General features: G+C 36.4%; 1 protein-coding gene across 1 annotated transcript in view; it reads left to right on the top strand.

The window, feature by feature from the left end:
• The window catches only part of LOC124776413 (mitochondrial uncoupling protein Bmcp), a 104112-nt gene extending 95528 nt beyond the window's left edge, over positions 1-8584 (top strand). Inside the window, exons 7-8 of the mRNA XM_047251401.1 lie at positions 3728-3820; positions 6793-8584. Coding sequence (XP_047107357.1) covers positions 3728-3820; positions 6793-6912 — 213 coding nt within the window. The 3' untranslated portion in view covers positions 6913-8584. The remainder of the gene's footprint in view (positions 1-3727; positions 3821-6792) is intronic.
• The last annotated feature ends 4443 nt before the right edge of the window (positions 8585-13027 follow it).

Below are 13027 nucleotides of genomic sequence, written 5' to 3'. Positions count from 1 at the left end.
TGATTGAATAAGGATTAGGTGACAGACAGGAATTGTTTACCATAAATTAATTAATTCTGTTTTATAAGCAGTCCTATCTTCCAGAAAAAAAGTTCTTGCTAAGGATGACAACACACAGAACAAGACACTATAACTTAAGCTTTCAGAAGCTAAATGAAGTCCATTCTCCCCTTTCCAGTTAATATTAAATTCAAATATTTCAAGAACAAATATCAAAACAATATGTTTAAGAAGTGATGGTAGATAAAAGGGTACATTTTTGTACATTCAGTGCTTAAAACTGTATCACAGTGCTTTTAAATGCTACTATGCACTTTTTGTATTCCAGAAACCTTGAGAAAAGAGTTTAGTGACTTCAAGAGAATGGGGCTTCCATTACGGCAAAGAACAAAACTAGATCAGCCATTTCACACAGTGTTTGCTATAAAATACTAGTTGTGTTTCAAGGTCATGTAAATATTCTAAGTATACTTCTGTTGATTTGAAGTGAAAGGATTTACAGGAAGTTTTGCCTCGTTAGGAGAAAGAGTAGGATAGGGAGATGATGAGTGGGTTTTGTGCGGTAGGAGACAATGTAATGTTAGATTTCATAAACCACCATCTCGCAATAGTGATATAACTTTTGTCATTTTTTATTAAAGTGAGATTCTAAATTATTGTTAATTACATTTTTATCAGAGCATGCTTAGGTGTCACACAGTGTTATAGCATAGTTCGAACAGTGCGTCACATGGATTCTTAGCATTGTTTTACATGTGTCCCTCATGACTGCCTTGGGCCATGGGACATTTGGTATTGCTGAGTGAATATGTAATTAGTATTTCTGTATCATTAAAAATTATTGTAATGGTATCTCTTTCAGTCAGATTATTGCATTCTTTGTCAGTATAAAAGAAATGGTACTGCTCACATTACTAAAGCACTGTAGTTGTGTGACAATTGTTTTTTGGCTGTGAATTATGTCCTGAGACTAGGATCAATCTCTTCAGACCCATTTACTAAATATCACTTTGTGGTGTCTCCTACAAAGTATGTCTAATTTGTGTTGACACATGCTTTTATTCATTTCTCTTCTTTTTGTCTTCCCTCCCTTTTTTTTCCTCCTTCATTGCTCAAAACATTTCCGACAATAATATTCTTCTCGGGTATGCAGCCGGATCATAACATCTTCATGACACAATATTTCCGTGGTCCAACTGGCCGCCATCTTCAGGTGAGAGTGCTGGTGCACGATCTTGCCGGAACTGACTTCCTAGCGCAAGCTGCGGCCCCTATATAGGCCGCAGAAGACCCACAACGCGTGTGCGAGAAGGTGCCGTAACTGCCCTCTAGCGCAGTAAACATACCGCGCCGCTAGTGGTGGAAATAGGCGAAATCGAGATATCGCTGTCAAAAATTAAAAAATTTTTTATTCCGACGATCGAAACACAGACTGTTGTATTTTGATGTCAGATAACACCGGGTCCCAAGTCTCTTGTCTCTATTAATAAGATTGTCAGATAAACGAATCTCTATGGATTCTTTTAAAACACAGTCCCAATAGCGAGATGCAGGGGCAACCATTTGTGTCTTGTCATAGAGCATTCTGTGTCCACCACTGCAGATTTCTCAGGTTGAAGCAGCCGTGTGTGCCGCTGATGCTCAACACATCGGTCCTGAATGGTCCGGAATGTCTGCCCAATATAAGCCTTCCCACAGTGGCAAGGGATCTTGTACACACCGGGCTTCCTCAAACCCAAGTCATCCTTTACAGAGCCAAGGAGCACTCTAATCTTGGCTGGCGGACGAAAAATACTTTTGATATGGTATCTTTTCAGAATTCTTCCTATCTTCGAGGAAATGCTCCCAGTAAAAGGCAGAAAAGCCACCGATTTGCAGGTATCTTCTGGTGGTTCAGGCGAAGGTCCAAACTGGAAAGCACGACGGATCTGTTTATCTGTATAGCCATTCTGCTTGAACACAACCTTAAGATGGTCCAATTCTTGTGTCAAGCTTTCTCCATCTGAAATGGCATAAGCTCTTCTCGCCAACGTCCACAGGACCCCCATACGCTAGAATGATGGATGACAGCTAGAAGCATGCAGGTAACGGTCCGTGTGCATAGGCTTTCGATAAACACTGTGTCCCAGTGTCCCATCATCCTTTCTGTACACCAGAACATCCAGAAACGGAAGCTTTCCATCACTTTCCACCTCCATGGTAAACTTGATGCTAGGATGCAGGGAATTAAAATGATCTAGGAGGCGGTCAAGAGCTTCTCTCCCATGAGGCCACACCATAAACGTATCGTCAGCGTACCTCCAGAAACAAGTTGGTTTTAAGGACGCCGTCTTCAGCGCCATGTCCTCAAAATCTTCCATAAAAAGATTGGCGACTATTGGGGACAATGGGCTCCCCATAGCCACTCCGTCAGTCTGTTCAAAATATTTGTCATTAAATAAAAAGTACGTCGACGTCAGCACGTAGCGACAAAGCCTGGTTATTTTCTCATCCAGTTTCTCACCAATTAATTGCAAGGATTCTTCCAGAGGTACCCGGGTAAAAAGCTACAAGAACAGTTTTGTTTTTCCCTTCTGTAATGTGTTCAGACAGTTTTATTTCCTATTTGTCAAAGTAGCACATAGCAGTACTAAGTTCCTTTTAATGCACTGTGTTAAAAAAAAAACTTAGTTTGATAAATGTCATATAGCTGAAATATGAATTACTAAATATGCTACTATATAAGTAGGGGCTGGGAAGTGCCCAACAGCTTTCACTTTTATGAAATCTTGCTTGCTGATGACAATACTTCCTCTATTACCACAATATTGCCTATACTGTTTTCATGCTTAAGTCACAGGAGGAGCATATAAAAATTGCTGATGATTACCTGCTGATCTACAACAATAATGAAACTTCGTGTCAGACTAGGACTCACTCCTGGCAGACTTTGACTCAAACCTGGACCCTTTCCCTTTTCATGACTGACCCTCACGTTTTATTCCTGCTAATACCTCTCCCCTATCTTCCAAACTCCACAGAAGTTCTCCTGCATACCTTGTGGGACTAGTATTCCTGGAAGAAAGGACATACGTGAGAAATTGCTTACTCACAGCTTAAAGTATTGTCTCCAGAATGTAAACAACAGTAAAATAACAATGTATGTTGGTCTACAAGAACAATATCTTTGCCCTTATTTAAGTATGTGCAGCTACAATCAGACAATAATTCCATCTTTTTCTCCAGCAGAAGCAGCAGCAACAACATCAAAAACAAAAAAAATCATCAACAACAGCAATGATGTCAACATACGTATCTCCCACTGTATAGTATAAGCAATCGAATACCAGTGTCAAAACTTCAAACATCCATTTTTAAGTTGTGGCACGTGCCCTGTGATACAGCTTAATGTTATACTCAAACACAAAGTTTAGACAAAGTTGACAACTATCTTAAACATCACAGAGAATCATAGGACTGACTCTACAAGGCTCAATCCTTGGACCTTTGGCTGATTAAACCGACTCTTAATGAACAAGCACCAACTTGCAGCCCAAGTTATAACTTATTACATCCTAAGTTATAACAATGTCTAAATATTATGATACTACCAAATTAATTACAGAGAGAAGTAATGTCTAAAACCAACTTTTGTTTATATCAGCATGAAAAATGGAACTTATCTAATCAGATTATTTGCATGTTTGGATTGCAGACTAATCACAACTTTTTTCTCTCTCTCTCTCAGACAAGGCTGATGAACCAGAGGAAACTTAAAGCTGTAACCCGTGATACCAAATCTGTTCGCATATATACTGGCAGTATTGATTGCCTTGTCCAGGTATGGATTTGAAAGTTGGCTATGTGTTTTATGGTTTGTTAATATATATTGAGGTGTCAAAGTGAATAGAACCTTTGTTTTTGTTTATGAGGGGGTACCCAAAAGAAACTTAACTAATATTTTCGTGGCAGAGTTTTTGTAGTACTGTGTTGTGCCACTAGGAGCCCATAGAGCGAACATGCCAGAGTCAATAAGCTGAATAAGATCAGGACTAGTTTCAGCAGAGTATATAGTGGCAACTGTTTTGTATGATTCTCATTTTACAAATGGCAATTTTTGTGAACTGCAAGCAGTGGTTAAAGTCTGCCTTTTGCTCAGAAAAAGAGGAACTGAAACTGTTGAAATGTTAAAAAAGGAGTGCAAGGATGATGCTACGGGACAAACTCAAGTGTTTGAGAGGCTTTCTCGTTTCAGAAATGGGGAAACATCAATTGATGACAAATATCTGTCTTGTCATTCTTCCATGGCTCGAATACATGAAAATGTTGAAAACATTCGTGCAATCATCAGTGAAGTTCGACGGCAGACCATTAAAGAAATTGTTGAGCTGTCAAGAGCGACTTGGAGTTCAGTAGAGCGAATTGTGACAGAAGCTTTAGGAGTGTAAAAAGGTAGTTATCAAATTTGTGTTACAACTGCTGACTGCTGAACAAAAACAAGAATACATGGAAGTGTGCTGTGATTTTAAAGAAGAGTCCCAGAATGATCCAAACTTTTTTTCAGAAATTATCACTGGTAACGAAACTTGGTTCTGCAATTAAGATCCTGAAGCAAATAAACAATCAAGCCAGTGGAAGACCTGAAGTTTGCGTCACCGCAAGAAAGCTCATCAGGTGAAATCGGACATTAAAAAAAATGCTGATTTGTTTCTTCAATGTGGGAGGAGTCGTCCATTCAGAGTGTTTTCCACAGGGTCAGACAATCAACCAGGCTTTCTTCTTGGAAGTTTTGAAAAGATTGTACAACAGTGTGCAGCGGTCTAATTTGTGGCAGTAGGGTGACTGGTTATTCCATCATGACAATGGCCCTGTTCCCACAGCCCTATATGTGTGATGGTTCTTGACCAAAATTTTATGACCCCTGTTCCTTACCTGAGCTTGCCCTGTGTAACTTTTATTTTGTTTCCTAGAGTGAAAAGGGGAGGGGGGAGGTGCTGTTTAGCATCACTAAAGATGAAATTAAACAATGTTTTGGAAAATGGAACAAAAGATTGGACAAGTTTATTAGTGCAAATGGAAAGTACTTTGAAGGATATTGAAGGTTTGAGATTAAAGTGTGAATAAAGTTGGATTTTTTTTTCTTTTGGATGCCCCCTTATGTGACTGAATCAACCGGAAAAATTTTCAAGTAAAATTATGAGATAGAATAGCTGTTCAGTACTTAACGCCAGGAGGTAAAAATTTTAGTACTGCCAATTGACATACAAATATACATGAAACTGTCATAACTATTAGAAGTTATAGTTCCAAAAGCTGGAATAGTTTTGTGTAATTTTCTATGTGTGTGTTGGCAGTACAATAAGCTTCACGTTCTGAAGATTAGTGATGGACAACAATTCTGTCTCATAATTTTATAATTTTCTGAAGCGAACTTTCCTTTTATTCGGATATTTAAGTAGTATCAGTTCATTCACCTACATTTATTTTTATATTTGCTAGATTTTATCTTTCAATGATTTGATTAATTCTAACCTGTGGTAATTTGTAATCAGATCATTGAACTAATATCATGTAAATTTAATCTTGGCTCAGTTAACCGAGTAAGCTTGAATAAAATAATTTTGGGTGTTAAGCCGCGTCATTTTAAAGCAACTAAATATGTGACATTTTGATCGACTTGCTGTCGTTAACTGCTGGATACTAACGAATGTCTTCCCATTGGAGGATTCGAAGAGATGTTGCTATGGAGGGGAATGGCAGTACAGTAATCTGGTGGCTACTTAGAAGGCAGCTGTAGTAGGTGATTGGTAGGAAGTAGCATACTGGCAGGCTATTACCTGTGGTTCTCCCTTAAGTGATTGGTAGATAACTCTCATCAGTGAATGGTAGGCAATAGCAAAACGGCAGCTAGTATCCAGCAGCAAAGCATTTTCATGCAGTGAAGCATTAAGGCCACATGGCAAATCTCTCGTGACAGCTGTTTATATTGCTTAACCTGGGTCAAATGGTGCTGCTGGCTGGCGCGAAAACATGTGGATACTAGAATTGCTGGAAGACAGGCAACAGGTAACCTACATTCGTCCAGGGAGGATGGCTGTGACATACCTACGGCCTGGCTGCCAGCGATTCTAACCTTGCCAGCTATGTGAGTTCATTAGCCAACAGCACCACTTAACAACATAAACAGTGAAAGAGTTGCTGTGTGGACTTAATGCTTCACAGCAGAAAAACATTACCCCATGGATATTAGCTGCTGATTTGCTATTGCCCATCATTTCCCACAGTGTTGTGTGTTGTACACGGCTGAGCATTGAACTGAGGAATTTTGATTGGGAAAAATGTAATGGCTGTATTATTCATTTGTGTACATGAGATAGCAGACAGACAGAACTGCTTCCTGATTTCTTACATAAGCGTCAAACTATTAGCAGTGCCTGCATATTTTGTAAGGGAGTCAATAACTTTTCGACCCAGGAATGTTGCACTGAAATTTGTTTTTCATGAATCAGAGTCCATAAAGAGGAAACTGAAAATTACATTGTGACTCTGTAACTTTGATATAAAGCATAACCGTAGTAAGTGTAGTGGTTGCAAGAGAGCATATGTGTAGAAAAATGTATTTTGTAATTGAAATTTGGATTGAAATCGTAATGAAGTATTTCAATACTTACCATATGCAATGGTTTTTAAACTTTGCTGTAAAATTGCTGCAGGTAAGGCCTTCACAGCATTTCTGGCAATGTTATTTTTCATATGTAATTTGCATATGTTAGAAAGAAATGATTTTATTCTTCTTTTGTTATGTTGTTTCAGACAGTGAAGAATGAAGGATTTCTTGCCTTATACAAAGGCTTTATTCCCACATGGGTTCGAATGGGGCCCTGGAATATCATATTCTTTGTAACTTATGAACAGCTGAAGCAGTTGTACTGAGGAGCACTCTACTCATGTCATTTACAGCATTTACCAAACACAATACTTATTATTTATTTTACACTGTTCTTTTAAGTATTTTGCTTGTAGAACACAGCCCAAAGGTTCATATTTTTAAGAGTGGTCAAAGCATTGTGTTTGTTGCATTTTCAGATTGTGCTATTTATGTAGTCAAAGCTTTAATTTGTGGCAGTGAATCTCACTTTTCATTTTCCATTTTTGTCATTGTTTTTGAAGAAGTTATCCTTTCTTGTTAAAGGAAACATACAGATGACTAAAAAAATAAATAAAAATACAGTATTTAATACACACATCTGAAATCTATGTTCAAAGAAATGACATACATCAAGAAACAGCAGGTTTCAAAGTCAGAAGAGTCAGTTTCTAATCATTGTACAATGTTTCATAGAAAAAGTATTATGCACAGTATTCCTGTAAAGTGACGGACCTTTACATTTAATGTGTAGTACTGTTCCAGATATTCTAATGAATCACCTGAGAATTGGGAATTCTATGTTTGGATTAACTATGTTTATTAGTACTTAAGATAGGCCTTATAATGAGGTCCAGTATCTGTTGACAAAAGAGGAACTGTGATATGTCAAAAATTGTATTGTGTATATACTTTTTTTAATTCCATTGTAACAGCAAATTGGTTGCATTTGAACAGAATTTTGTTTCAATATTGTTATACGCTTCCGATAAAAAAATTTCATTTCACGGAATTACACTAAATATAACATTTAAAAAAACTTTTTTATTTAACTTATAACAGTACGTATTTATACTGTTTTCTTACTTTGAAGACTGAAAAATTTCAAGTAGTGTTCAGAGCATTAGATGTTCTTGACTATTCTTGTGTAGCAACTGCTGGTCAGTTTGCCTTAAGTAAGTGATGTGACTCATTTCCAAAGATTTAAAGAACAAGTGGCAGACAAAGAATGACACTTAACAGTGTTGCAATCATTGTTCACAACTGATTGGATATAAAGGTTCCTTCAATTGCATAAATACTGTTATCCATCAATTATTCTAAATTTCATGAAAGGTAAGCAGTGGTGTAATTTTGAGTACTTTTCCAGAAATACTCTTATATTGGTCAGTCCCAGCACTGTCAAGTTCAGTCATGTATCAATGAATTTGAATATTGGCAGCTTATTTACATAATCAATAGTTTCAGAAAAAAAGGTAGGCAAGAAACTGTCAAAATGTAACTGTTAAATTTCTGTAATCAGAGTGCACAGTGGTATTTGTGAATCAGTTTTAAATTGGGTTTTACAATTTAAAAATTGACTTGAAGAAGAAGTGGATCCCTAAAAGATATGTTACTACTAGTGGCATGAGCAAAAATTTGGACAAATTCCATTGAAAAAAATTATGTATTAATATAAAACCTGCATTTATACTCCACCCCTTCATTCTTGCTCAGATTCACATTTGTTCAAACATACTTACACTTACAAAGGTACTCTACTCTAATTCTATACAGAATGCAGAAATTTATTGTGGACTTTTTATGACATTGGTGTAACATCCAGTACAGCATACCAATCAATACTGTTCCCTACTCTATTATTGATTCTAGTACTTTTATCCACTATGGGAATCAAATTTTGACTTCTGTCTATAGGGATAAATTATACAGAATCTAACTGGTTCAGGATTCTGTGTCTGCCCCCCCCCCCCCACATCCCTCCCTCCCTCCCTCCCTCCCTCCCTCCCTCTCCCTGTTGGACACACATGTTGATTAAAGTTTTCAGACTGTCTGTCAGTGAAGCTCCAATACAAATCTGTTTCTGAACTGTCCCTTCAATGCACATTTAAATTTTTGTTTAATTTTTTCTTACTTCACATTGAAAATATTTTACAATATTAGTTGGAATATGTCATCTCTTGCCTAAACTCTACTTTCTGCAGTTAGCTGCTTAGTTTTTTCTTTGTTGAACTGTATGTGTACTTTGTTCGCAGCTATATAAGTTATTCTAAGAACTGAATACTGTAAAGTGCCTGTGTGAGACCATATATGTGCATAGTGTCAGATATCAGCATATGAATATGAAAAAGAGCATTGCCTTTCTAATAATCATCCTGCTTAACTGGATGAATAGCAGTTTCAAACTAAGTCACTATTTAAGAACTGTTGGGATACAAAAACGTTCTATAGTATCTATGTATCCACTCCAGCTGGTTTGTTTTGATAGTAACTAGATATTGCGTATTTTTGTTTAAGTCACTTTCAGTATGTTTCTCCTTTTCTTCCTGTAGAGTGGATATTTATAATACAGTATTATGTTGATCATTGAAGTAATTCTTAACTTACCTAGTCAAGTTGTTCAATTCACCTTAAATACAGATTGAAGATGTAACTTGCCTGCATAAAACCACTCATTGTGTTCTCATTTATCAAGAGGAACCCACATAGTCAATACAAACTATACAGGATGTATCAAAAAGGATGACATAAACTTACATGGCTGAAAGTACATGATAATAGAAGCACAAATGACCAGTAAATATGTGCTCTAAGATGCATACCTTAACAGCTATGAGCACCTGTTCATCTTCGGTACTTTATAACACAATTCTTCTAATGAACAAATGCTCATAACTTTTAAAGTATGTATTTTAGAGCACATGTTTACAGGACTTTTTTTTCTTGTTTTGTTCCATACTATCACTTCGCAAAATATGGAAAGCAAAGATCTTGCAGTAGAAGAGATTTGCTTCACAGTATTGAAAATCAAGAATATTTCATAGCTCTTAAGGTATGCATTTGAGAGCCCATGTTTACTTGACATTTGTGCTTCTATTATTGTGTACCTTTAGCTGTGTAAGTTTGCGCCACCCTTTTTGATACACCCTGTATACTGTATTTAGTCGACCCCAATTTTTTGAAGATATCCCGTGTGAGAAATTTTTATTTTTAACACTTCTGATTAATCACGTTTGCAAACTTTATTGATACATTATCTTCAGGTCTGCCTAGTAACGTTGATACCATCATTTGTAAACAGCTGTGACTTTTTTAATAAATTATCTGATGCTGATACACAAGTAGTTTTTCATAAGATGCCATGGGAAACTAATGATCAAGTGTTCTTATGCACCATAATGTAAGCTCTACTCTCTGCATTATTGTCATGCAACTTTTCACACTTGCTTTGAATTCCACAATGCATGCAGTTGGAAAATTCCTCTATCTCCAGCACATTAATTTGGATTATTTTTCAAGTAATCAGGAATCCTTAATTGCAGTTGTCTTACACATACTGGACCACTTGTTGCTCTGTTTTGTGAAACATTCCCCTGATTCAGTCCCCTGAGAGTTTGGTATGTAGAACTGATGATCTCTAATTTATTCTTATCTGACTCTGCCTACAAAAATTTACTTCTGTGACATCAAATTTTCTTTCTGTTTCACAGTTGTGTATGGCCTCTGCTTTGTAGATAACTGTTGTCTTAAAATTAGTGTCATATTGCCAGTGTGCACCATTTGTGAACTTCACTCTTAACAATCATGGCTGTTACTTTCATCTGTTATCAATCACTGCAATTTACTGTTCTTGTAGCAATAAGCAAACTGAATAACAACTGTATGTTAGCCCCTCAGCTCCCTAGGGCGGAATTAACAGAAATTGGACCTTGTTGGACTAACTTTGCCCTTCATTTGTTGCCAAACTTGAAAATCAGCAGTGTTCCTGAGCTTTAGCACTGTTGCCAAACACTGTTTCATGTATTGTGTTGCATTTCAAGTGTTCTGGGCAAACTTATTTTAGAATTACTTTGTCTTCTGTAGAAATGTATGCTGTTGCTGAGTATCTGTCAATTTGTAAAAACAGTCCAGTTCCTATTTCATTTGGATTCACAAAAACTGCAGTTTAAACAAGGTAGGTGTCATAAAAATCAAGGTTTGCGGGATGCATCGCATAGTTGACAGCATGATTAAATTTTCTACCCATTCATCAGTTCCTACCTGACATTGGCTCAAGCTACCTCACATTGGCCCAAGCTGGTGCCACTGCACCTCATCCCAGCCTTCTGATATCGCCAAATCTTCATATATATTTGCTTCAATGACGAACTGTTAATGCACTGTTCCCTTGTGTACCATCTCAGAGGGACCTTTAATATTTCTTTGAAAAGTTTTCGCCCAAGGGTTTGTAGGAATGAGATATCAGTGTCTCACAATCCTTACATGCCTCATAGCTTAGTGTTACTGGTACTTCTCTATTTGTAATTAAAAAAAGGCGACCTTTTCTTTGCAATAACCTTCTATAAAGAATAAGACTAATTTCACAATACTAAATGTGATTAAACTATATATAAGTAAAACAGGTCATTATCTTTAATATGGGAGGCCATGGAGGCTGGTATGGTGACAAGAAGAGTTCACTGCATGAAGTGTTCTGAGAAAACTTGTGGTCATCATTTACAAAGGTAGGAATGAAACAGGGATGTCATTCCTGTAACTGAAGGTATTATCGAAAAGTCTCTCAGGAAGAGATCAGTATTTACAATTGTAATGAATAAACTGTGAAATCCTAATAAATATGTATGGTTTTAATGTCTGATGTATGTCATCCATTAATTTAATGTTGAGGAAGTTTATTCCTTTGTTTGTACTCTTGCATGTTGTTCTGTTTGCGTATTCTTCTAAAGAGAGGTTCCAGCTATAACATCTAAAACTAAAAATCCTCTATACAACAGTATATTAAGTTCCTTGTAATTTACATATTTTGTGTATTTGTAAAGAGTATGATTTATTTCAGAGGAATGTTTTAAAGAATAATAATAATTTGCTTGAAGTTATACAGTTCTTATCCACTTTGTCAAAGTAAATCATTGTCACTAGCAAGTGAAATGTAAATGAATACAGTGATAGCTTTTCCTCATCAGTGTTATCTTTAAAGTAATAAATTTTCAAGTTGCATTTAAGTTCAAATGAGAGATGTATTCTCACATAAGGCATTGGTTCTCAGTTTTCTATGTTCTCTGAACAAGGCTTCACACATTTTCTTCTGTACAAGCATATTTGATCCACTTTATGGAATAAATATGAAAAAAAAGAAGAGCTGATGACCAAAGTGGAGATTGTCTCTCATTAAAAGAAGGATAAAACTGTGACAGATGTGACATTGGGGCCATTCATTTAAGAGAACGGTGATTGCCAGGATATGGCCTAAAGATGTATACGTGAATGAAGTAAATTATAGGCATATGCTTCACAGAAAAACTGATAACAAAATGTGAACCAATATAGAAAGAAATATTCTCAGCAGATAAGACAAACCACTTTTTAATAATATCCTTGCAGTTCTTTCATGACAAATCGGCAAGTGTGTGTGTTTGTTGGCTCCATCAAACAGTAAATAAATTTGGATTTTTTCTTGATGATGAAACTTGTAAGTGTCAGCATTCATACAGTGAAAATGATTCATCTTTGTTACTGTATGTGTGGAGTATTCCCAACAGTTTATTGTTGAAACTATATTATGGATGTGAAATGAAATACCTGTATGTTCTTGTCTGTTTTGAACTAGAACCTGTAACTGATGCTGTTTCATTAAATAAAGAAATACCTCATAATTTACAAATCATTCACAACACAAAGCATTTTTATATTACAGTGTTATCTACCAAGTATTATATATTATTTCATGTATTTCTCATTCCTCTTCGTCTCAAGCGGCATTTCCATGAACAACGAAAGCCTGCAATTGCATCCCCCAATCCCCTCAATGGCCAGCAAGTGTTTCCACGTGCGCAGTCAGATTCTTTACTAGCACTGTGTTCAAGATGTCATTGACTGAAATTTTGCAGTTGTAAATGTACTTCTAGAAATCTTAGTGAAATGTTAATGAGCAGAACATGGTCTCTCAAATATTTGCACGAGAATGGATTTCTCGTAGAAATCATTTGGGAGCATCAAAACACTAATAAAAGTGTTTTCAACAGAGAACAAAGTGTCTTCTAGAAGTAAATGAATAATTAACACCACTTTTGAATTCCTTTTGAGTTACATTTATTACTCTAATCAGAAGACGATATGGCAGCTTGTGTTGTTACAAGTAATACTGAAATGCCTGGTAACTGTAAACCCTCTTTATCACTGTAG

This window comes from Schistocerca piceifrons, chromosome 2, assembly GCF_021461385.2.
Source record: "Schistocerca piceifrons isolate TAMUIC-IGC-003096 chromosome 2, iqSchPice1.1, whole genome shotgun sequence".
Classification (NCBI taxonomy): Eukaryota; Metazoa; Arthropoda; class Insecta; order Orthoptera; family Acrididae; genus Schistocerca; species Schistocerca piceifrons.
The sequence above is the reverse complement of the archived record's forward strand: the minus strand, read 5'-3'. Positions and strand labels throughout refer to the sequence as shown.